The sequence below is a fragment of the Wyeomyia smithii genome, chromosome 1 (assembly GCF_029784165.1).
Source record: "Wyeomyia smithii strain HCP4-BCI-WySm-NY-G18 chromosome 1, ASM2978416v1, whole genome shotgun sequence".
Lineage (NCBI taxonomy): Eukaryota > Metazoa > Arthropoda > Insecta > Diptera > Culicidae > Wyeomyia > Wyeomyia smithii.
The window spans coordinates 202,051,540-202,078,041 of record NC_073694.1 but is presented as its reverse complement, the minus strand read 5'-3'; the positions used below and the strand labels follow the sequence as shown (position 1 = coordinate 202,078,041).

General features: G+C 38.8%; 1 protein-coding gene and 1 long non-coding RNA gene across 14 annotated transcripts in view; one reads left to right on the top strand and one right to left on the bottom strand.

Annotated features, from left to right (window-relative positions):
* The window catches only part of LOC129718572 (uncharacterized), a 120,562-nt gene extending 95,187 nt beyond the window's left edge, over window positions 1-25,375 (bottom strand). Inside the window, exons 1-4 of one of the 3 annotated variants that reach the window (XR_008726970.1) lie at window positions 25,046-25,375; window positions 24,835-24,973; window positions 24,642-24,758; window positions 24,208-24,564 (exon numbers count right to left, since the gene is read on the bottom strand). This is a non-coding gene — a long non-coding RNA (uncharacterized LOC129718572). Of the gene's footprint in view, window positions 1-24,207; window positions 24,565-24,641; window positions 24,759-24,834 lie in introns of all 3 variants that reach the window. The other 2 variants (XR_008726971.1, XR_008726969.1) reach the window with 2 other exon arrangements.
* LOC129718570 (neurexin-1b) overlaps window positions 1-26,502 on the top strand; it is a 265,446-nt gene that overhangs the window by 94,519 nt on the left and 144,425 nt on the right. For 7 of the 11 annotated variants that reach the window (XM_055669458.1, XM_055669456.1, XM_055669460.1 and 4 more), the window contains exons 5-6: window positions 11,439-11,492; window positions 25,402-25,686. In XM_055669458.1, the coding sequence (XP_055525433.1) occupies window positions 11,439-11,492; window positions 25,402-25,686 (339 nt within the window). The remainder of the gene's footprint in view (window positions 1-11,438; window positions 11,493-25,401; window positions 25,687-26,502) is intronic. The other 4 variants (XM_055669463.1, XM_055669464.1, XM_055669462.1 and 1 more) reach the window with 1 other exon arrangement.

Sequence of the window (26,502 nt, the reverse complement as noted above, 5' to 3'; positions counted from 1 at the left end):
ATAAATCTGGCGCAAATCGAGCGTTTCACCGATCGATCTGAAAAGTTACACAATTGTTACAGGACCCATAAGGAATACGAAAAGTGCATGGGAGCGAAAAAATAGCACCATCGTTTATTTTTTTTTTTTTTTCATATAACCATGTCCCAGTCTAATGAACATCTGTTCTCTGTGGTAAAACTATACTTAATGCTTCGGTGCCTAAACACAGAAAAGTTTTTATCATCCAAACGGTTTGCTATGGTTTACATTCTACCACATCCCTCCCTTAATGTAGATTTCAATCTTCTATACATATAAAAATGGGGTTCTGTCTGTCCATCTGATCCATATAGACTACTAAGAAACTACTAAACCGATCGACATGAACATTTGTATGTAGGGGTTTCTAAGGCCGGGGTAGGTTCTTTTGATAGTATGAAACCCCTCCTTCCTCCGGCAGGGAGGGCTCCCATACCAATGAAACACGTATTTTTGCAAAACTCGAAAACTAATCGAGCAAATGGAGCCAAACTTGGCACATTAATGTATTAAAAAGCAAGGAATATTTCTGTGGTAGTTTGACATTCCCCTGCTCTAGAAGGGAACGGTCCCATACAAACGAAACAAAAACACCCTACCCTTTCCTAGAACGGGGGCTCCCCTACAAATGAAACACAAATTTCTGCATAACTCATAAACTAATCAAGTAAATGGAACTAAATTTGGCATGTGGAGGTATTCGAAGGTAGGAATGTTTCTATGGTAGTCCCTTCTCTGGAAAGGCGGGCTTCCATGAACATGAAACACAAATTTTTGCATGACTTCAGAATAAATCAAGCAAATGGAACCAAATTTGGCACGTGAAAATTTTTGGGGGCAAAAAATATTTTCAGGGTGGTTCTCTTCCGGAAGAGAGAGGTTCCCATTCAAATAAAACACAAATTTCTGCACAGTTCAAGAACTTTATCAAGCAAATGGAACCAAATTTGGCATGAGAGGGTTTTTCGAGGGCAAAAAATACTTTCATGATGGTTCGACACCCCTCCCTTTTCAGAAAGGGGGAGGGGTACCATACATGTGAACCACATATTTCTGCGCTTTCGAGCTAATTGAGCAAATGTAACCAAATTTGGCATGTGAAGGTTTTTGAGAATGAAAAATGGAAGGGGGCTGGAAAAAAGCCGAAAGTGACCAAATACCATCAAATATGGCTATTTTCTTAATCGTGATGATGCACAGAAGCCACAATTCAACCTCGAACACTGTTTTGAATTCTAAGATGGCAACTTCGAGTTTAACCGAATATCACTTATTACGAGTGTTTCCGAAACCAGAATAACGCTCATAGGCTAGAAACCAACTCCATATGCCAATTTGAAGTTTCAAAGCTCAGACACCATTTTGAATTCTAAGATGGTGGCCTTCCGTTTTCTGGGAGACAGCCCAAAAAGACCGATTACAACTCAAAATGGTTATTTTCGCAACCAGAATGACCCTCAGAGGCCAGAAATTGACTCCACACGCCTTTTTTAAAACCAAATTGACGACTTCTTTTTCTGGAAATTAGCTAAAAATTACCAAATGTCATTCAATATGGGTAATTTTAGAATCGAGGTGATGTACAAAAGCTGAAAGATAAGAATGTTTTCATTCCGATAAAACCAATCATTTCAAACGATTTTTCTTTTGAGTTTGAACGTATCCAATGTCCGACTCGTAATACATTTGCAGACTATAAACAAATTGGAAGTTAAATTTTCAGATGTAGGTGAAATCAATTTCATGTGTTTGACATCATTTAATTAAAAGAACGGGCGGAACGAATTTTGCCGGGACAGCTAGTTTATTTATAATCAAGATGTTTCCGATGTATTCGTACATAAGGATTTCACAATGGTCCCAAAGAAGCTTCAAACTTCGGAAAATGGATCATTAACCCTCTAGTGCCCAATCCCGCCATTTGGCGGGCTTCAGTCAAACCTCTGAAAAGTTTCAATAAATACTTAAAAAGTGTTTTCAATGATTCATAGTGATTTGACCGAAGTCCGTTTAGAAATTAACTTGGGCACTAGAGGGTTAACTAGAATCATTTAAATTTACAGATGATTTACAGCGGGTTTTTTTAAACTTGACTGTCAACAGTTTCATATGTACGACCGGTTTACAATAGAATAAGTCGGCAGTGGAATGTGATACGATATAGATTGTGGAACAGTACCACCGTCCCCCGAAGTTTAATTGGTCAAAATACCATGCCAGAGACAGGGAGATTGCGGGTTCAAATTCCGTCGAGATGCGGTATATTTTTCCAAATCTGTATCATATTTCCAGTTCGCTTATTTTTCGCTTTCTCTACTGCATACATTGTCTGCTTAATGAACTTGTGTGTTAACGGGCAAAAGCCGTTGTTAAAAATAGAAATTAAGTTCGAAAAATTATCTAGGATTACCAAGACTTGTTAGTTTGCAAAAAAAAAAAAACAAAAAAAAAACAAAAGATTTTGTTTGGAAAACAAACGTTTTCGTGGTATAAACTATAGTATATTTTCAGTGCATATGGTTCGTCTGAGTCAATTGTTCAACCGACTGTTTTTCTGTGTTTTTCTTTGACATCATAGAAATCGAGGGACGCTCCAAGACGAACGTAGTAGCAATGAACGTTATTCCCTCGGCAACGTTCGCCCCAAACTTTTATCCTCTGCCCATCCAGATTCGAGCCGTTCCAGACTCTTCAGATCTTTTTTAAATTTTCGGCAAATCTTGCGTTCCAAAACTTAACTTCCTTGCGAATTGGGCCCATAACCTAAGAAATAAAACTACGAACTCCTTCTTAAGCTACCAAGTGCAGCACAAACTGATCCACCTTCTCGTTTGGATTAAACGATAGTTGACGGAACTTGAATCTCTCGTAGCGTATCATATCATATCACGCTTTATTTACTGTTTCATTATCGCCTCCTTTGTTGATAATACTAATATGAGGTTCTAAAACGTCATCGGTCGAAGTGAAAACGAAATGAATCAAATGAAAGCCTCACGCAAGGCAGTCAAGACAAAGTCAATGAAAGACAATTTTCGTCAGTCAGTTAGCAGCAGACGAAGCAAAAGATTGTGGGGGGGATTTTTCAATCCATATAGATTCAATTACTAGACATCTTCTTTTTTGCCAAGATGCTATGTATGTGCATGTATTTTTTCAAAAAATATTGAAATAAATATCAGATCAAATTTTAAAAAAAAATGACTATTTGACATATTGAAACAACTTTTTAGCTTACCTCGATAAACGACTGTGTGTCCATTTTCAACAGGAAGCTTTCTGATGTGTCGCTTCAAGAATCACTAGAATGAATCACGTCAATGAGAATGTTCTCAGTCATTTTAAGTCATGAAGTGAAACCATTAAACAGGTAAAACGACTGGATCTGCTTTTGAGCAGGTTAAAAAGTCATTAAAAGCCTGTCGGCAATCAGTCAGTTTTCCTTTCAACAAAAAAAACTCGAATACGCCTGTTGACTATGATATTATACGAAGTGAGAGTGAGAGGCTTGTTTAATCGCTTCATTGTGATCGGGTCAAAAATGTGTGTAGCCCTGCTCTTTGTTGCAAAATTACGCACTTTTTGTTCAAAACTTCCTTTTTTTTCTTACTGATACTGATAACGTTTGCGGTAAAAAATGGCCTTTTTTCGGATGGTGGTAAGAATGTAACTAAAGAAGATAATTGAGTTTGATAAATTTCCCATGGTTTGTTCTTGAGTTGTGCAGAAATGTATGTTTCATTTGTATTAAACCCCTCCTTTCCAGAAGAAGGAGGGGTCTCAAACTATCATAGGAACCTTTATCGGGACCAAAAACCCCTACATACAAATTTTCACGTCGATCGGTTCGGTAGTTTTCGAGCCTATATGGATCAAACAGACTGACAGATCGGACAACATTTTTATATGTATAGATTACAACATCAATATTTTAGAACCTAAAGAGTGAATATACATTTATTGGATTGAAGCGTTCATGTAAATCTATTTTTACAAATAAAAGTTTGAATGAGAAAGGCTGGGTCTGACCGCTAGGTGGATTAATTTAGGTTTTTTGTGATAATTTTATGAGTTCACTTGAATTAATTTCTTACAAATTTTTTCTCGATAGAAATTGAATAAATACGTCGTTTTCTTCCGAATACAGAAGTTTTTGAAGTACTTAAGTGAAAATATTATACAAAATTTGAAAAAAATACATAATTTTGTGAAGTAGATATCTCAGCGGGAAGCAAGTATTAGCAAACCATGATTTTTTCTAAAAATTGTCCATGCAAAAATCTTCATTTTCTGAAATTTTGAAAGAGGTGTTTTTTGGTGTTTTCGTGATATTTCAGTTTGAATACAACCATAGGTTTCATGTAAAAATACAATTGCTATGTATTTAATGCATGCAGGGCTGTCATTCGCACACTCATTGCGCTCAGTGTGTGAATTTTATGTCAAGGCACAACGAGAACGGTACCTACACATTTTGACAACCAACAGGCACAAAGAGAAAGAGCGAAAACGAAATGACTATGAAAGATATCACCAAGTGAGAAATATTTCAAAAGAGGGAGAACGGAACAACACTTTGTGTTGCTTTTTGTGACACATTGCGTAAGAACAAAGAGCTTCAGTTTGAGCAGTTTGCGTTGCGTTGCGGGTAGAAAAAAGCAGAGAAAAGGATCCAAGAAACGACGTGTTTCTTAGGACATATAACGCACGTCCAGACATGTTTCTGTGCCGGTATTCATGCTATATGCATTCACAACTGATACCGTTCATTAGGGTGGTAATGACTTGTATGGAAATAAATTGTCTTTCGTCGCATTCAGAAGTTCGTTCAGTCGAAAAGTGAAACTTAACTGATCGATTTTTTCAATTTTGTGTTTTTGGATAACACCAGATCTCGATGTTTATGCATTTTTAAGACATTTGGTATAAGATTTTTTTGATACAGTCAGGTTTATTTTACGCGGTTTTTTATACGCGGTTTTTTTCTACGCGGATTTTTGAATTAACGCGGTTTTTTTTTACGCGATACCGCGCTAATTCAAAAAACATTTTCGCGAATTTCCGAACAAACGTAGGTTTGGAACCAGAAACGTTGAAGTGTTTACCTAGTTAAAGACTCAGACCAAAAAATACCCTCCGCCCACCGAAAGATCCAAAATGACCGTCAAAGAGGACAATTTCAAATACTGGTTCTAGAGCGTCTCGGGTTTTTTCTGAAGCCCTCCTTGATGGACTACTTTACGCGGATTTTTAAAATAACGTGGTATTTTTTTAGGCGGGTTTTTGAATTAACGCGGTTTTCTCACGCGGATTTTTGAATTCGCGCAGTTTTTTTACGCGGATTTTCGAATCAACGCGGTTTTTTTACGAGGTACGTATCCCCCGCGTAAAAAAAACCTGACTGTATTGAGAAATTTATGAACTACCTGTGCATTTTTTTCATTGGTCACTAATAAGGCTTTCGTGTTCCCGAAGATTAAGCTGAAGTTTTGTATTGGAACTTTTTTCGAAGACGAAACTATTGAGCCCTACTTCTAAACGAAATTCGAAAAGTCGATTTCTATTGCCACCCTACTGTTCATGTACAAGACATTTTGCGGCTATCTCCGGGAAGAAACTATTTTTAGTCTTGAAACAAAACCCATTGTGCAGCACTGAAAATTAGCTCCTAAATTATTTCAGTAGGAGTCAAATGAAGTTCGTTTGTCAAATCCGATAATCATTGCCCCAAGAAACACACAAAGTAAGACACAATGTGTGGTGTCGCACATTTTGGCAAATGCACAAAGCGTACTCAGTCGTATTTTTTCGGTGCGAAAGAAATACAAAAGGGCGAATCGGGAGAAGAGAACACAAACGAAATATCGGGAGTGGCACGCACGGTTTGATGGCAAATGTGCAGAGATGGCGCTTCGACACCAACTTTTTATTCTTACACGCTAGAGCTATGCAGTTTTCGACAAAGTTTTAGATTGGAAATTTTATGTAACTCTGTCAAAGAAACAAAATTTCTGTCTCTTAATTTTTTTTGAAAATTTACGAGTTTTTAAAGAATTTGTTTGAGTTTCACGTTTTTTGTAATAGTTTTGTGATTCGAAACATTAAAATCACCAAAGAATATGCAATTTTCTGAATCAGCATACGTTTTCGGTTTAAGAATGCGTCGAGTTTTCGTTAGTAAAGCTAGGCTTATTGAGAGTAGATCCGTTGCTATTGAATCAAATGTTACTTTGTTTGTTTCGTAGCCAAATCCAATAGCAACGACGTATGCAAAAAACATGAACGCTCTCTCAATAAGTCTAGCTTTACTAATGAAAGCTCGACGCATACTTAAACCGAAAACGTATGCTGATTCAGAAAATACCATATTTATTGGTGATTTCAATGTTTCGAATCACAAAACTATTACAAAACACGTGAAACTCAAACAAATTGAGCATGAGCATGAGCATGATTGACCGCCCGCGGTTGCTACTCCGTTATTGCCAGATCAGCTGTAATTACACAGAGAACCAACAGATGATGCTTGGGACCAACATGCATCCTCAATGTGTAAAAAGTAGGAGGTGATATTCAAGACACGACCGCATGACGTTGACTACCGTATTCTTAAAAAAAAATATATATTCCATTGAAGCAAATAGTAGAGGGAATTGCAACGCTTCTTTTACAAAACTTCTGTAACAAAATTTCGTGGCTCCAAAAGGTACCAGTTTCCGATTATTCTCGTCCAGAATTCCAGCCATTTTATTATTTTGCAGTAGCCATTTATTACTAACAGCCACCAGCATAACGGGTGAAACCGGCACGAGATGACCGGTACTATTTTTTTAAGAATACGGTAGTCAACGTCATGCGGTCGTGTCTTGAATACCACCCTCCTACTTTTTTCCGCTAGCAGCAGCATTTGGTAAAACAGAAAATTCAATTTGCCGCTTCTGTAACAAAATTTAGAGGCACCAAAAGGTGCCAGTTGCCGATTATAGTTTCCTGGTTAGTCCGTCCAGAATTCCAGCCATTTAAGTGTTTTGCAGTAGCCATTTACTACTAAAGCCACCAGCATTACGGGTGAAACCGGCACGAGATGACCGGTACTATTTTGTATTTCCTCCTTTCAGCTGCTATCACCTAGCGTCCGCATGTCACTGGTGCGGTTTTGGAATCAGAATGATGGGGCGCCGGCCGCTGTCGTAATATTAACACCAACAAAAAGATGCATATTTGCAAGGTTTTTTCCGCTAGCAGCAGCATAAACATCGGAAACAGAAAGTGACAACAACAATAACAACAAAGTCAGATCGATTGTATCCGTTAGTGTCGACTGTGCTTGGGAAGAGAGGTAGTGATTGGCTGCGCGGTATGATTTAGACAATCGATATTAATTACCAATTTTTCAATAGTGTATCTCAAACAAAAGTTTGTTTTTGTTACATAAATTTAACCGTAAAAGAATTTCTGATCGATTGATGCCAAAACCTCGAAAACCTGATTATAGATGACTGCAAAATAAGCGCTCAAAACCTGACCACTTTTCTCTGGTTTTCCCTGGTTGAATTACTAGATTTTTAAATTCAGGGGCCTAACTTCGATATAGACGTTAGTCAACGTCAAAACTGGTGACCTTAATCTTTGTATTAGGCAATACCAGCGCCGGCCGCATCCGAATGCAGGTCAAAGAAGGAATTTGTATAGGAAAATGTTGACGTGATACTCGCTTATTGGAAGCCGAGAACACCTCTGCACTTCCACGAGAAATCACTGGGGTGTTGGAGAAAGGGCAAGGTACACAGCAGGGTTCGTTTTGGTAAACGATGCGCTGGTTTCGAGTGTCGGGTTCTTTAGAACAAGTATCGCGCGAACAAGTTCATTATATCCGCCACGATATTCATAATGCGATTCGAACTTATTCAGTTTGACAATGTAACACCGCAACAATAAATCGTACGCGAGATTACTAGACCTTTGATCAAATTGGGACAACTTCAAATGATATGGTATCTCCTCGTAAGGTGATCCTCTTTTCCTCTTTACACCGAAATCAAGAGCGCGTTGTTGATCTATCTTTAGATAATTCGACCTCATGAATGTATCGACGTGGAGTCTAGGGGTTCGTTCAACCGGACATTTGTACCTAACAAATCAAAACACGTGAAACTCAAACAAATTCTTCAAAAACTCATGAATTTCCAAAAAAATTCAAGAGACAGAAATTTTGTTTCTTCTAGAAAGTTACATAATCATAATTTCTAATCTAAAACTTTGTCGAAAACTGCACAGAGGTTCTGAAGACTGCACATAGGTTGGATAGAGTGTCAAAGTGCTGGACCGTGTTTTTCATGCAATAAATACATAGCAATTTTATTTTTACATGAAACCTATGGTTATATTCAAACTGAAATACCACAAAAACACCAAAAAACATTTCTTTCAAATTTTCAGAAAATAAAGATTTTTCGATGGACAGTTTTTAGAAAAAGTCATGGTTTGCTAATACTTGCTACACGCTGAGATATCTACTTCACAAAATTATGTATTTTTTCCAAATTTTGTGCATTAATTTCATTTGAGTACTTCAGAAACTTCTGTACTCGGATGAAAACGACGTAATTATTCAATTTCCATCGAGAAAAAATTTGCAAGAAATTAATTCGGGTGAACTCATAAAATTATCACATAAAAACGTGAAATTCAGACAAATTTTACAAAAACTCGTAGATCTCTGAAACTTGAAGAGTTAGAGTTTGTATATTCTGTAAAGTTTCATGGAATTTAGAGATCTACACTTTGTCGAATACCGCAAAGCTCTAGCGTGTAAGGGAAAGAAGTTGACATCGCAACGCCACCTGTGCGGCTAAATTCCGAATCAAATAAAACATCCAAAATGACGCCCTAATTATACCAAGAAACTTTGCGGAAGTTCGTCTGATAGAGCTGTCAATTTTTTGCGTTACATCATTAACGGATACTCCTCTAAGGAAAATCTCTTCGATAACAGAAACGCCTGCTAGGATACCATTAAGATAGCAGCAATTTATGTAGAAGCGCTTTCGTGCGTAGACAAAATCCAAAATCTTGCAATTTTGAAAATGCTGTATCTCTGGAACACTACATTTTGTTTTTTGCTGATAAGTGATTCCTATGTAAAATCGTCTGCTAAACACATTAGCGTGGTCAAAATCAAAATCGAAGGGGGGGGGGGTATTTCGAGAAAATTGCAAATTAAGTTTTGAATCGAAAAAAAGGCATTGTTTTGCCAACACTGCAGGAAAAAATTGACCACGTAGTTCGATTCTACGTCTCAAACCCTTCAGAATGATATGTCAATATCACCTGTAGCTCTTCAGGGTCCCGAAATATTCACAAAATAAAAAAGGTGTTTTGCTAAATTCGCAAAAAGTGGAGGCAGTCCCATTGGCCGAGGGGTCCACCAATCGATACAACACTTTGTACTTATAAGTTCTGGCCCAAAATAAATCGACTCACAAATTTTGGTCGAAATCGGAGATGGTCGATGCATTTCCTCGGACACTTAATATGAAATGACCCATATTTGAAAAAAGCATGTTTCCTAAAAATGTGCAATCGAAATGACGCACTCGAAAATTCGAAAACTAAAGTTGTGATTACCATACCATTGTTGATCGCGGTAGGTCATGGAGCGAGCTATCGTAACCAAACGAATTATAGTGAAATATCAGTTTCTAAAATTGTACAGTGGAATGAAGTTGATTTGATTACCTAAAAATTTGAAACATACTGAGTTGCAAAACACTACATAATATTTACGTGTCCCGAAGTACAATTTTTACAAGAATCTTGCGCCTGTCAAAGTTAAACCATTCATTTAATTTCGTCAAAACTCAATCTAATTTGATCGAACAAGTTTCAAAATGCCAAAAATTTATTGAAATAATTTGAATTATTTATTGAATAATTTTAATTCAGCGTGAATTTCGTTAAGCCTAAAGAACTGAGTAGCCATCAATGATGATTTACCATAAAATTACAAAAAAACACGAATTCAAAAGCTAATTTTTTACCTTATGCAACAAATCGAATTGAACAAAACAAAAAAAGCTCAATCAGAAAAAGAAAAAACTTCGCTTTAATGAAATGAAAATATAGATAAATATCCTGTATCTTTCTCGCTGCACTTTTTTATTTATCAAATTAAAAGACACTTCTCTTGCATTCATAGTAGAATGTGGTTGAAAAATAATATATCAGCTTATATTACTTGATTTGACTACTTGACTTTTACTTTTTTCTATTTCTTTATATATGAGATAATTTGAAACATTAGACACATTTGGCTTCTGTCATTTCGCAAAATTTCTAATTTATTTGCTCTCATTTGAATTTTTTTTTCTGTTTGTCCTGTCGTTGATTTATTTTTGATATTCTTCATTTCTGTTAACGTTATTTATATTCTTGATATTTTGGTCATATACGACAGTTCAGCTATTTTTGGCATTTTCAATGCCCAAATACCAACTGTGCATGCTCCAAATACATTCTTCAGTATCAAAAGTACAATCGTTCACACACAAAATCGATGGCTCAACCATTTTATATCCATTTTATCGCATTCTATGCTATACAGAGAACCGGTCAGCAGCGTAGTAAAATTCCTTGAACCAGAACTAAAATGAACCGGACTCTTGTCTATACGAAGGATCTGTTCCGAATAAATGGCTAAAATATAACACACAAAAAAACTTTAAATCGATTTTGTTCCTAAAACTTCACCACCAGGGCAAAGTATCGGGTACAGCTCAGCCCAGCACCGTCTTGACCTCCAACCCATATTGCAGTACGAGGCAGCTGAGCGGAGCAATAAAAAAAGACATCAGGAAAAGAAAATTGGTTCACCCGGTCGCACCCGTTGGGCTTGCGGAGGACGGAACGAACCCGAAAATAGCAAGAAAAAAAATTTCACGTCGGACCGTTGTCTTTACCACTGCACACGGATATACGTGTATGCATACAGAAGAGGGAGGGAAGTATCTCGGACTTGACTCTCCACATCTGTGGGCAACTACGACGGATCTAAAATGGTTGGCTGTTTTATTTCTCTATTTTTACCCTTACCTTCTCTGGCCGCCAACACCCTCCACCACAGTCCCGGAAACCCCCGCAGAAATCACTTTATCCGACAAACTAGAATTTATTGAAATTTCCCTTCTCTGGTGGCGCAGCAGCAGTATCCTTTCGTTCAAAATAAATACGAAAATTTGCACCCGGGGATCAATTTCTTCGGATGTCCTTCTCGGAAAAGGCAGCTTTGGAGCTCGGCACCGAATGTCTGTCTTATATAGTTATTGCTTAAATTCTGTGCAAAGCTGCGGCAGTATTGTATTTGATAATCTGTTTTGTTTCAGTACTAAATCATGATTTCGACTGTGTTTTATTTGCAGTGTGGCGATTCTCCATGTGATTTAACGGCAATTCCACGGGAAAAGGTCACCCGGGTAAGTTTTTAAATTTGCTAAATATATGTAGAAACTTTCCAGTCTTCGAGCTTAGATTGAATTTGTATCGTTTTATTGCTTGTCATTAGAAGACACTTTATTTACGATTTAATAGTACGTCGGTTGTAATGAGAGTTATGCTAAGAGTGGACTAAATCATTGAGACTTTATACACACGTTATCACATCGTAGCAAGATTATCCTTGCGAAAGAAAGCAGCTTCCCAAATCACCTGCTAATCCGAGTTGTTTGTTTTTTTCTCTCCCCCCACCTTCCGAACTCAATCCATCTTCCATTCATCATCCCAAGTGGAAGTGGGTTACCGTTTCCCACGTCACGCCACCCATTGTTACGTGTGAATGATGAGCCGAACTTTCTGATGATCTCTTTTGCCCTTTGTGAAAGCTTTATCCTCTCACTTCATCCGATTGGAGCTCTGCTTGGAATTTCACTCCTCCTTCTAGAACAGATACATTGTCTGACAATATTCACATGCAATTTAACTACGAAACACCTTCCGATTAAGCGATTGAACGGTTGAAACATCAGCGTATCGTGTCAACCTCCAATTTCTTACCGAAAAGAAGCTTAACAAAACACACATCCAACATCGCACATCCCACACGATAAGTGACTCTTTCCGGTGAAACTAGCAGCGATTGCCCAAAAACGAAGCAGTAAAGAGAAAGGAATCCAAAATCGATAACTAATAAATCTCTCAGCCACATTCCCGCTCACACCTAAAAACCCGGTACTGATAAAAGTTTCAGCATTTCTTCCGCCCAGCGCAATCGTCATTGACGGCAGCAAAAGGGTAGTGAAAACGAGAAAAAAACAGCGATACTCTTCGGCCTAGGCCGGGTTAGGATCCGTATCCAATCCACTCGCAAGGGAATTGCAAAGACTCCCACGGACTCATTCTATTCAACCCTCCTAACCGAACAAATCGTATCCGACACCTTACCACCTCAGCCGTCCGTCCATCCAGTCTGGCAGCACTGCTTGTATTGTTTCGACCCCCGAACAAAGCGAGTTTCATTTCGGATTCAATTTACTGGCAGATATTTGAATGTTTTCCTTTCATCTCCTGTCGAGAGCCAGTCAACCGTACAGCGGAACAGACAGCCACCAGCAATCGGCGGTTGAAGAAGGCTTTTTCAGCGCAACCGAGACGAGGGAGACAGCAGAGGACAGTCCACGATGTATACGCCATACTGTCGTTGTGGGACGGTGGTGTAGTCCCACAGTGAAAATCAGTATTACCTTTTTTGTTGCTGTTGGTAATCGAATCCCCGTTTAGTAGCAAATTTCCTTCGTTGAAAAAACGCCAAAGCTAATTTATCAAACCGTATGTTCACAAAATTTAAAAAAAAAAACAAAGTATAGGTAAAATTTCCACTTTACCTCTCTTGTGTGAGGCGAACCAGCCGCAGGTTGAAAACCTCAAAAATACAAACAAAAAAACTTAACCTCCATTGTCAATTTCGCATTTATCACTAAATGCAATTTAAATCATAACTGCAATGAACGAAAACTGTTGCGACACAAAGAATATTACAGGCAGGCCCAGATTAAAAGTTGTGGGGGCCCGCGGGGGCAAGTGTCGAGGCCCCTTTTCAGTCATAATTTCATGTCATACAAAAATAAAAGTTAAGGAAAGGTTATAGAAGGATTGTGTTAGTTTCGTCAAAATTAATAATTTTTTTGTTGGAAGTGATATTTTGTGGGGGCCCCAAAAATGTTGGGTCCCGGGGACCATGGCCCCCCTGCAAACTCTCTGAAAACTTTACGCACTTTCGAGCTTGCGAGGGGCACTTACATTCTCAAACTGTCGATTTGCCAGTTCTTTAGTCTGCGTAGGGTCCGTATTTCGTCCTCCACCTGATCGATTCACTTAACCAGCTCTCCATCTCATCCCTGACGAATAGGTTTGTAGAACCATCTTTACCGGACTGTCGTCCGACATCCTTACGACATGCTCAGCCCACCGCAACCTGCCAATCTTGGCGGTGTGGACGATAGATGGCTCCTCAAGTAGCTTCTGTTCTCTATCTGCCGTGCACCGAAAACGGTACGCAACACTTGCCGCCCTTAAGTCGCAGAGTATCTTGTTGGCAGTATGATTGCCCGCTAATTGCAACACTCCAGCTTGTCACTCTTTTTGTTGATGGGACATTAAAGTCGCTTTTTACGCGGGGGATACGTGCCGCGTAGAAGGAAACCGCGTGTAAAAAACGCGTAAATTTATTAATTAATTTATTTATTTATAATACATGGCATAAGGCAAAGTCTTTTCAATAACCATTGACGTAACGATTATGCTCGAAAACTAAACTGGCGGCACAAATGCCTCTTTAAACATTCCACTAAACCTTACTGATTGATTGATTTGTCCATATTTTGATGCAGGATGCACAGGAACCACCAAATTGTTTGTTCTACGACTCATGGCATAAAAACATCGGAAAAGGGCATCCCAAAAGCTCTTTCTGCAAATGTCGCACTGAAGTTTTCCGATTTAAATTGAAAATGTATCTAGCGCAGTCATTCAAAGCTACCTTCAGGTTCAGTCAGAGTCATGTTAAGATGAACAACATCACAAAAAGTAAAATGTGGGAATATCAAGTACTTGAACAGCTGCATCTTAGTCCATTCAGGTAGGTAAAAAGGTGTTAACCTCAGAGTCCAAAGGCAGGCGTAAATTTTACCACATTGTACAGAGACAGCTTTATCCCATTCGAGGTTGTCTTGAAAGATAAGCCCAAGGTTAATAGACTCACTGCCGAGTGCGATATGGTAAAATCCACGATAACTGCTGGAAGTGACGATATAGGCACACGCCTTGGATGAACTACGTGTAGAAGATCCCGATTGATATGTCTGATCAACTCTTCTACTGTGACGTTGGGATTGATGCAAATTAGCTGGACATCATCCGCGAACATCTGAACACTGCAGTGCCTTAGAACGTTGGGTAAATCATTAATGTACATTGAAAACAGCAAAGGCCCCAGAATAGAACCTTGTGGAACTCTTAGAACTCCGGAAATTCTGGAATCCGCGTAAAAAAAAACGTGTAAAACCCGGAACCCGCGTAAAAATAGCAGCGTAAAAAACCGCGTAAAAAGCGACTCCTCAGGTATTTGCTCTTCCTCCCAATTCTTGACAATGACCCAGTGCATGGCTCTAGCCAGTGTTTCTCCACAGTATTACCACAGCTCGCTGATAAATTGTTCCACTTCAGCAACTCTGTAATTTTTCAGCCGAACACTCTCCTCCGCCTCAGGGGCTCGGATTCTGTTGTCTTCTGCTCGTGGACTAAAATCAGTTGCCATACTGTCCTCGCGCTCTACTGATTGCCGTTCAGATGTTCATCGGAGTACTGCTTCCTTTTTCGATCACCTCACATTGTCCGTAAGAAGGTTGCCGTCCAAGTTCCGGCATACATTGGTTTGTTGCACGTAGCCTTTGATGGAGCTGTTTAGCTATTCGTAGAACTTACGAGTGTCATTAGCTCGGTACAGCTCTTCCATCGCTACACGATCTCGGTCCTCTTATTGACGCTTTTTTCTTAGAATGAGTTGAAGCTGTTCCGACATCGTTCCACGTTCGCTCTGGTACGGTGTTGCAGCATTCTCTCGAAAAACACTTCAGTATGTTCTGATATATAGAAAACTCTTGAATACGATTAAAGATTGATCTTTTCTATTCAATACAAGTTGCGCCTGTAATTGATGAGTGAAAAGGGTTTATTCTTCTCTTCTCGAAAAGTGGGTTACAAATGCCGTTGGTGTAAGCCGTTAATGCACTTGGTACAGGTGCTGGAAAACGCAGCTGCTCCCAGAGCAATGGTTCTTAACGCAATACGATACTTTATTCCAAAGTTGTTTCGAGCATCTTTGGTAGTTTCGTAAAATGGTTAAAACTAATTCCACTGTGAATATTTCAACTACTTGAATCGATGAGCCTTCAAAACGGCCATTGTGAACTTTCGCCACGCACCACTCCTATGTCGTTTTCGTTTTTGCGGTGTAGCTACCCCGCGGACTAAACTTTATCCTATCACTGTTTTTTTACATTTTCCGGACTATCCCGGACTACCCTTTTTCTGTCCCGGACAGTCCGCGCAAGAAACATAGTGCAGTTTTGAAGACACCAACACATTCACACGTATGTGTCAGAATTAAAAAAAAAAATGTGTCAAAATCGGTTTGCTTTGATTATCGTTCTTCGCGTGTCAAACATCAGGTTGAATTTCATTTTGTTATTTTGTCATTTTTCAGTAAATTGGCAAATTTTTCGTACAGTAGCACAAATGCGTTAAACGACAATGGCAATAATGACCAAAACAAAAGTGACAGTTACCTCTGGTTTTACGCACACCATTGCAACTGCTCGAAAAGTGTTTTTTTTTCAGCTGCAAAGCGTAGTCCGGGACGGGATAGTCCTGCCGTAAAAACGAATTCAACATTAATATGACCATCGCTTGCTTCGATCTCTTTGAATTTGACAAGCGGATCATCGGCAAGGTAAAATATGCAAACTAGGGGAACTGCTCCACCATTCATCTCAGCCCATATATTCATCTCATGAACATGAAAACACAATTGAAAACAGGAAAAAAACGCGTATTTTCTTCTTAAGCCAATCTGCTAATCCACGGAATGGATTCTTCTTAGTTCACTTTAAATTCCTCATGAAGTATAATCCTCAAAAAATCACATAAAAGCTCTAAATTTGATATTATAGTCGGGCATCTGCATTCAATTCAATCACCTACCTCAGAAAACGAAATCTACGCATTGGTCTATACGGCTACAACGGGACTCTTTCAGCAGCCAACCAATGTTTTTTTCATCGCTAGCGGACCACTTTTTATGTTAATCATTAAACAAAATCACAACTGTGAGAATACTTTAATCTTTGAAATGTTCACCTCAAATTTCCTAAAACAAGCTTGAATTACCAGAGATATATGAGATGAATTTCTACAAATACTAAATTTCAACTGTATGTATTTTTATCTGTTTTCAGTGCGTTGAAGAAAATCAAATATTACCAAATCAGTTTCTGTTATTACGAAAAAAACCTACTGAAAATGTTGAATTATTCCGACATAAATGACATAAGTCGACAGCACTGCAGTGGTTACCTAGGTTACCAATTTTGCACGTAAACTACAGCGGATATCTAGGTAACCTACTACGACGGGCTGCGGCTACGTTCACTTATGATAATGTGATTCATTCATAATTAACAGTGTGATGAATATGGGGGCGTCGTGAGATGAATAATTGAGCAGTGATTCTAGTTTTGGGATTAGAGGTGGGCAATCCGTTCACGAACTGATCTAAAGAGCTGGTTCTTAAAAGTGAGTGAGTGATCTATCGCTCTTTTTTAAAGAGCGGTAACTCACCCCTTACTTCAAGCAAAACGCTGAAGCTGATTTTGTTGATCAGACACCACAAGCGAGAGCCATATGAATGTTTTAAACCCCAAGCGCAAAGCATCGTGCGACACTGCAATAGAACTCCCAGAAAATAGCTGCCACCGGCTGCCTGCTCTCCTATGCATAACATCCACCAGCCGCGGGAATAAAATATAAAATCTACTTGCCACAGTTCACACACAGCACACGGGCTGGCTAACGCCGGGACCCACACTAAAAGTGGAACGAAAAGAGCGAAAGAACTGGTTCACTGATCTTTTGAATCTATGCAGACAATCTGCTCGCGAGCTGATCAGAAAATCAGTTCTTTAAAAGATCGAAATCTTCTGATCGCGAGCGGATTGCCTGCGAGCTGAACAGAAGAGCCATCGGAAAAACCAGTTCTTCTGAGAGCGAAAGATTTCACTCTTTCAAAGAACTGAATCTTTTGATCAGCCTGCGAGCGGATTGCCAGATCAGTGAATCAGTTCTTTCGTTCTTTTCGTTCCACATCCATTCGTGTGCGTACTCGGCGTTAGCCAACCCGTGTACCTGTGTATGGACTGTTGCAAGTTGTTTTTTGCATGCTCTTGCGGCTGGCTGGTGGCTGGGTGATGAGAAATACAAGTCATGCATATCAGGGCAGACGTTTGGTGGCAGCTTGTTTCTGGGAGTTCTATTGTAATTTTGCGCGCGATCTTGCGCTTGGCAAATCGAGTGTAAAGCTTTCACCTGGCTCTCGCTTGCGGTGTCTGATAATTAGCTACACTGATAAAAACCAAAAATTATGTAGGAACGAAAAGAGCGAGTGAGCTGTTAAAAAAACTAGTTCATCTTAGTGAGCGGAACCGCTCTGATCTGCTCACTATAGTGAACCATTTTTCCCACCTCTATTTGAGATGGATATGGAAGCGTTTTGTAAAATGCTTTGTTTTATAAAATTCAGAATAAATCTCTTTAGTTTATTTGTTCAATGACTTCGTGAAAATTTGGTGTTTAATCCGTGCATTCTTCGTGAACATCGGCTTAATGAGATGAATAATGGAGCAGTTCCCCTGCCAGACTACGTCTTCTACGCATATGCTCTAACGTCAATTCACTCAGAGTTTTTCAACTTTAAGTTTCTTTAACACCCTTCCAGTCGCTCTAACTTCAAATGTATACCACTCAGAGCACTTCTATTGATTTTATTCGAAAACTGAGAAAATCTCCTCCTAGAAAAAAATGTGCAAAATAACGGTTTAGAGGAAAAAATGTTCAACAGTAGTAATATTTTGAACGTATTTTAATGTTTTCTCACAAAAAAAAACGTGGTTTACATTTTTTCTGCTCAAATCGTTCTTGAGTTGAGAGTTGTTGCCACTCAGGCAGCATGTTTGGTGATGAACCTGCACCAACATAAAGCTGACGATCAAACTACAAGTTATGCTGCATTAGAATTAAAATTTCTCGAAATGTTGAATAAGGTTTCTTATCATCAATTTAAAACTATATAAAATTGCCACTGAGTCATTCCATGCTACTTCGCAAATAGATCCGCAAATAGATAAAGCAGTCATTTTGCCTAACCAAAATGGTGACTGATGGATAAAAATTTCTTTATCGGGAAAACGGCTTGTTTGATTGAAAAGGTGTCTTAAGCAAAGTTGTAGGTACTAAAATTGCGATTCTAGAAAAAATATGTACACTGTAGAAAAATTTTTTTTCTCTGCCAAATTTTTAAAATCGTCACTAAACATTATATTTCTTAAATAGTACCTTTTTAAAAATCTTTTTTTTTATACATTAAAGATGACAATTTTCACTACTATCTGTCAAAATTTGGTGATGGTAAAATGAAAAACAAAAAAGTTATGAACGTTTGAGTATTTTGACATTTTTACTCTAAACTTTTTTTAAGTGTTTTTTTTTTTCTAGCTACACATAACAATGTTGAAAATTGATCACTAAGGGCATGACACCAACCCAACGCACTGTTTTTGTACCATAACCGAGCATTTTTATACTGGCCCTGTTGAAATTGAATATGCGTAACTCACCGGTAAATCATGTTATCGGAAGGTTATGAAAATGAAACGAACACACAAGGTAACCAATTTATGCAGTACGTATTTATATCAAGTAAATCCAGATTTCGAGAACCGTAAGCTGAGAAATTGAGCAGAGACTGGTTTCGCTATTAGTCTTGCGCCTGAGGCAGTCCACGCTACTTTGAAAGTTTGAATTACTTTCTACATTTACGAGCTTCTAATGACAGATTTTTTCAATATGGGCATATTGCCCCCAATTCCTCTATTTATTTTAAATTTTTACATTAAGCCAAAGTTGTGGCCATGCCACTGTTGATCGCAACAGGTGGTATAGAAAACTGCAATAATAACGCGTAGTGTCATGGTAACCAAACAAAAATCCATAATAAAATATCAGCTTCATGCATTGCGATGAAATCTATCAGTAATCAGAAGAAATCGGAATAAAAACTATTGTTTAAAAGATACTGATTTTACACACTACATAATGTTTTCGTGTCCTCAAATAAGACTTTTCAAGAATGATGTACCTGTCAATGTTAACTATGTTATTTTACATATTTTCATAAAACTTATCTACCTTCGTCGAAACTCAATCAAATTTGAAGGGAAAAAATTTAAAATGCCAATTTTTTTTAAATTTATTTCAGGTAATTCAATTCAGGGTTAATTATGTGAGTTAAACCTAGAGAACTTAGTAAATATTGATGCAAGTATCATGCCATCAACGTCATACTAAGATCGATGACATACTGTAGCAAAACATGTGGCGAAGCGGAAAACACCACGAACGCGCTTAACACTTGCGTACCTGAACTCTCCAGAATCGAAAAAATGAAATTTCTTTTACCTATCATTCCGCAAGATCTCAACCGAATTTAATCCAGCTTTTTTTTAAAGATCACAAATTTATCATAGTTTTTGAAACAGTAAGAGGCATTTCGAAATTTTTCGTAATTCCAGACTTATTACGGGGAACCGTGGAGTAAGTCCTTTACCAGAGACACGAGCGTGATTAAAAATGGTACCGAAACCTTGTTTGCAGCATATCAGACTTTAAGTTTTGGTAAAACAAGAAAAGAATATTTGGCACAATGGTTTCGGAACCATTTGAATTTATTTTGTCTATTCCAGTATAGTTAAGTGTGAAAGCACTAGATTTTATTATTTTAAAATTGACGTTCTATGAACATCAAACTGCTCGGCAATTTGAGCATTGAATAGAACTTCTTTCTCAACTGCTCGAATAATATGTAATTTTCACTCCAAAGTCAATGAAATACGCTTTTTACAATCCATTTTTCACAAAATTATGGCACAAATAAATTATAACAGATATGACACTTGGTTGCCCTGTCCAGAAAATTGATCAAACAAATTGAGCTCATAAAACTATACACACGCAAAAAAACACAAGGCACATTATGTTTTTACTGACTTTCCACAACTGAAACTACATTATTCTTGGTTTAGATATCGTTTGAACAAGTGTGATAAGATCGAAATAGGAAGCGTGAGAAAACCGATAGTGAATTTGGTGAGTAGAGATAAAAACGAATGCTGATAAAATCGAAGATGCGCTATACCTGAATAATATTGATTGTGGAAAATGTGGCAATAGCCTTCAAAGTGCCCAATGAAAAAAAATACGCTGCTAAATTCTTTTACAATACAGCGCGTTTACCAAAGCTCCAGTATGCCATGGAAGCTTCACCCCACGCTTCTGTTTATTCCGTTTCTCAAACGCGCAACGCTCCGCTTCGCTTCAAGTTTCAGTATGTCACCAGCCTATGAATTTGCAAACGAATAACAAAAACTTGAAGAGATACCTTTCAACTGATTGGGACTGGAAAAATCTTTAATTTTCTAATTAATTCATAAAGATTGCCCAAACACCGAGCATCCATCATCTCCAGAATCAGTTTTTTTCAAGTCGAAATTGTTAATACATAAAATCCTACTTGAAAGTTAATAGAATACTGGATCCCACCGCTGTCACCACATGTAGCGCTACGTTAACTGCCACATCAATATAAATTCACAGACGCAAAGAAACGCAATAATCTTCAAAGATAGGGGTCAGAGAGCGATGAACTATAAAAATCAAATGAAAAACTTGAAATAGACCGAAAAACAAGCAACTTTTAAGTAAAAGGATACTGTTCCATACAAGCGCTTACTGGCGACTCCCTTTATAAAAATATAAAAATCTAGTCGACACCGGCTGCACAACAACGGCACCGGCGTCAACTGGTTACTAAATTTGTTCCCTACCTAAGTATTCAGTATCACCCCGCCCGATTCATCTCATAGAACCTTGGAGAGTTTTCGAATTTGTTTCATAGAGAAAACTTTAGAAGTTTCACTCATAACCAGAGCGGTTTCGTGGGCACTGGTAATTATTTTAAATAGATGTTGTTCGAAAACAACCAACGGAATTGTTTGGAAAATATTCTTAAAAGTGATACTATTCCATAGTAAACAAAGTGGAAAGAGGTTACTGTTCTCGCAATCATATCAAGTCTACGGGTGATCTCGATAACAGAAATGAACACAGAAATCCTTTTACTTCAGTCCATTTTGAAATGTTATGTCTCATTTTAGTTAGTTTGATAAGTTCCCCTGGAAATCCATGTTTACTATCTGCTCATTTTACTTAACTAACTCGTACACCGCCTTGAAATCTACAAGCAACTGACAAGTTTGCAGGTTGCAGTCCCAGAAACCAACTTCTAAACACGAATTCATATGCATGAAGCGGTCACTAAATTGATAAACGAATCTATCTAGATACCATTTTAGTGAAAATTTGGATTCGGTTTTGATGAAATCTGATACTTTTCTTCACATACCACTCATCGTATTTTGAACACTGGCCGTTCTTGCCGCATCCCATATCACTTTTCCACTCTTCTATAAGTTCTACTTGACAATTGCCCAATATTTCTAAATTAGGCGAACTTAAAGGAGCGTTGCCGTGAAAAACAGACGCTGTTCGAGTCGCCCCCTAACCAAACGAACATTTGTGTAGTTTTTTTTATGTTTGTTACCATAGAGATTTCCACAAGAAGGCGAGTTACACCAAAATGATAATTATCAAGGAGAAAAAAGAAATTCAAAGCAACGCAGTTAGTAACCAGTGCACATGGTGCATATCCAAGCCACCAGACGCTATCAGATGTGTGTAACATGACTACAAGTGACACGAGCAGGAATCACAATTTATGCATGTCCTAATGCCAGTGCTGTTGCTGTTTCAAACATATGTCGTACAATGTCAACTCAGTTCACAAAACATCATCATCATACTGTCGCATCTGGACTTCTCATCCAACGGCGGTCGCGACGGTTTATCCGTCCAGAGGCCGAACGACCAACCGACCGTCCGCTTAATCTTGCTGATCTGTCCCTCGTATAAAGATTGCAATAAAGAGGATAGCACCCGTACGTTCCCGGGTGAGAGACAGAGAGAAGTAAAAAACTTCTTGTTCCCCCGGAAGCGCGTGGATAGACGGAAACACAGTAGAAAACCTGCACAGAAAGACAAAACGGTCATCGCAATGGAGCCGGCGTAGGAAAATTGAAAACATTTCTGGCTGCTGCACCGTCCGTGACCAAACAATCTAGTATACCGTGTTGGATGAAAGACTAGAAAAAAAAATAAATTCATGAGAATCCTAGTCGACGGCATTGAATGAGTCGCGTTAGGTTAAGTTTGTAGCCATCCGTTGAACATGATGAAGAGGAAGGTTTAGGAGTATTTTGCCCTAAATTATGGGGGTAGATATTTTGATATGTTTTTCAGTTTTGAGCAGAACAACGAAAGGTCAAAAACCGAAATTCGTCAACTTACTTTTTTTGTCGAAAAATGAACAAAGCAGATTAGGCTTTTAAAATCACTGTAATAAAATATTTCCGTATCGGATCTCCACGTTTACTGCGATCATGGAAGACAACTCGAATGTAATGATAGTTTCTTTTTGGACATATTCAACATGTTGCTTGGATTGATTACAGCTCTGGTTTTAGATGACGGTTTTCTTAGAGAAAGTAAAGTTGAGAGTGTATCAAATAAATGACCAGCGTTAATAACGTCAAAAATGTTTTGAATGTAAAAGAACCTCGCAGGGTCAGAAAATCTGAATTCAAGCTGCTGACCTGCTTTCACTGTCACCCTAGTTAGCTGGAACACAACCACTACTAACCACCGGCTTCTACTCAAATTAACTGCCAATCATCAGCGATCCGCAAACCGTAAACTGACCCTGTGGCCCCAGAAGAGTAATCGCACGCGTGACAGTCAAGCGGTCCAATCCCTGAACGCCATCGAATACCCGGTGAACCCCATGATACGACTGGCAGAAGTGGTGAGCTCGGATTTGCTCTGCCGTGATTCCCGGGAACGCTTTCAATTCACAGTCGGTTAAATTATCCAGCGTCCTTTGCTTCGCTGTGCTCGATTATGGTTAATTGACGGACCATTTCTGTGTGCATTGAAAGCTTTCTTTCGTAAAGTGAAGTTCGGAACTGAGCACTGTTTAATTATCATTTTACAAAGCTGATTCTATGATTGACAGGTGTCAAAAAAAACGAATAATAAAGATGCTGCCAAGCACGTATTTGTGTACCTCCAACTTTGTTCGCATCGATGGCTCCCCTGTGTAAGTAGAAATTCCAGCTCGCAATTCTTGGCATTCGTCCCCCCCATACCATCGCCCCTTTCGGTTGAACACCTTTCAACTGAATCACCATAATATTCTACATTTTTGCCGGTTTTCGCATTTCTGTGCGCCTGCCTCCTGTTCTTATAGAATAGGGTGTGTCAGGCGGAAGAAAACCGGTTGAACCATTCAACCTTCTCTCGGTTCAGCTTTCACGATTTTACACAAAAGAGAACCTTCATGTGCATCGCTGAATGACGTAGAAATTTCGAACAAATCCTTTCATCCTGTTGTTGAGTTGAAAATTGATGCCTTCTTGAAACTCAAAACCCACAAAACTGTTCCCGTCCCACGCTGCACTTTGTCCCTTTTTGTGGAATAATTCAATTTCATCCTAATTAATTGCCGCAAAATGATATTAATCTTCACAGCACGGGGCTGACCTACTGTATTATTCACCAGCCGTCAGGGGTAAACACCGAAGACCGTACGATGATACTTAAGCGAGTCTAGCCGGACACGGAGGTGCGCGACAGGTAGCGGAACCCCGAGTGCAGCTAAACTATATGCGGCAGGATAATTTGTTTATTTCTCACCTGGGATTAATAAACACAGCATCACCTCACCACATGAGTCTGAGTGGGTTCATAAGTTGTTCCGTTGCTGCCGCAAGGCCGCCACCTCCAGCTAGGTCTTTGTTAATTTTCCACCGGCCACGAGATACAGTTTTCGGGGGAAGGGGGAGCCGGGTGTCTGCATCGCTTGTTCAGCATCACCGCATCAGCAGCATTCACCGATGTCGTCACGGTCGGTCGGGTCGGTATGCAGATCGGCCGCAGCTACTGGTGCTGCGGGGATTGTTTACGATGCTACGGATTACGTTTAATTTGCATGACCCGTTCGGGTGCCACTTTGTTGTCGCTAATCGCTTTAATTGGTGATTTTCAGGTGCGCTGGGTTACCGAAAGTATCAAATTACTTGCTTTTCTAATACGCTCTGCTTGGTAATGAGGAGTTTAATGATACTCACCTTCGGGCCTTTGTTCGAAGTCGCCATCTTTGCCCTCGATGAGTTCATTCTCGCGGAGAGCTAAACTGTCCTTGTTCATTCTGTGGTCACTAGATTACTGCTGTCAAAACGATTTCACTGTTAACGACAATAAAAAAAAACTTCAGTCGTCATAAAAAATAATAACAAACTGATGTAATTTCTGCTGAATTACCGCTTATTATATAATAATTATATCGCTTCACATCGTGTTCTGCCTCTCGAGACAAACATGATGTAACAGCCTGTCAGAAACCCACATCAAACAGTAAACCATTTTCCGCCGAGTTTTCTACTTCTCTGCCATTCGTCACCTTGAACAAAATATAAAAACATCTTGACGAGTAATTTTACGCTATCTGAATCACATTTAGATTAGGGATCACTTTTATGTGCGGCGTCGTGTTGCTCCCATTAACACTATCAAATATTGCTCTGCTCGCTGGTAGACGATTTAGCTAATTAAGTACTCGTTATTAAAAAAAAACTCACACGCACATCTATTTTTATCATAGTCTTCGTGAAATACCACAAGTTTGCACTAATTTTATATTTTCGGTTTATTCTTATTTCTTTCTTTTTTATGTTATTTAACAAATGTCACCACCAACCAAACAAACTACCACAAAAATAAAATAATGCAAATAAAACACACCTCGCTGTCGACGGCACCAAATGAATGATTGCACGGCACCAATGAATGAACTGCTTCACGAATGGGATTTCGTGACCCCGAACCCAGGACACCCACCAGCACAATTACAACAGCAAAAACTACAACTACGAGCACCACCACCACCACCTTGACCACAACAAACACCACCAAACAAATCGACAATTGAAAAAAATTGCACTGCCATCATCATTACCACCACTACCACCACAACCGTCATCATCGCCGTCCGGAGCTGCTGCAACGGCAGCCGCAACTACGCTCAGGACTGAACGGGACGCACAATCTTCGGGTGTTTACCCGCCCAACTACGACCTGGTGCACAACTGCGTCCGGACGCTGCCCTCGGACAAGGTGATGATCGCTTTCCCCGCTTTCCCACCCTCTGTCTGAGAACCAACCAAATCTTTAAAACCCCCGCATCATAACCGGATAACCTCACAGAAAGGGAAAAAAATGGCGTCATCTACTCTTCTCATCCATCGTATTCTGCACCAGTTTCTATTATTTGCTTGATGAACCTTCGATTTTTTGGTTTGGTTTTGATTAGTTAACCGATATTAGTTAGAAAATCGTTTTTTTTTTCATTTTCTTTTTCCTTCGAAGCATCTTTCGTTTAGTGTTAGACTTGTTGGTGTTATCAAATCGTGTAGACTAGAATTTGTATATAATGTTCTTCATGGGAGAATTATTATCTTAGCTGATTCAAAATTTAGCAGGTTACCAACGCAGGTAAGTTTGACTCAATGTTGAACAATTATTCATTTTGAATTATCTAACCAAATCCAGTAATGCTGTTATAAACCCGATATTTAGCACGTCAATTTTAGAACTTGCTTCGAAAAGACTGAGACTGGTAAATTGTAAATTGAAGTTGAAACTCAAACTAAGAATCTTAGACCTATCAACTTGAACTTGAAATAAGAAACCAGAAATTAGGTTTTCAATACAACCTAAAACTTTTTGGAGCTTGCCACTAGAAACTAGCAACTTGAAACTTGCAATTAGAAACTTGTTACTTTAAACTTGCAACTTACAACTTAAAACTTGTTACTTAGAACTTGCAACTTGAAACGTGAAAATTGCAACTTGAAACCTACAATTTAAAGCTTGGAACATGAAACTTGTTACTTGAGATTTGCAACATGAATTTTTTTTCTTGAAACTTGC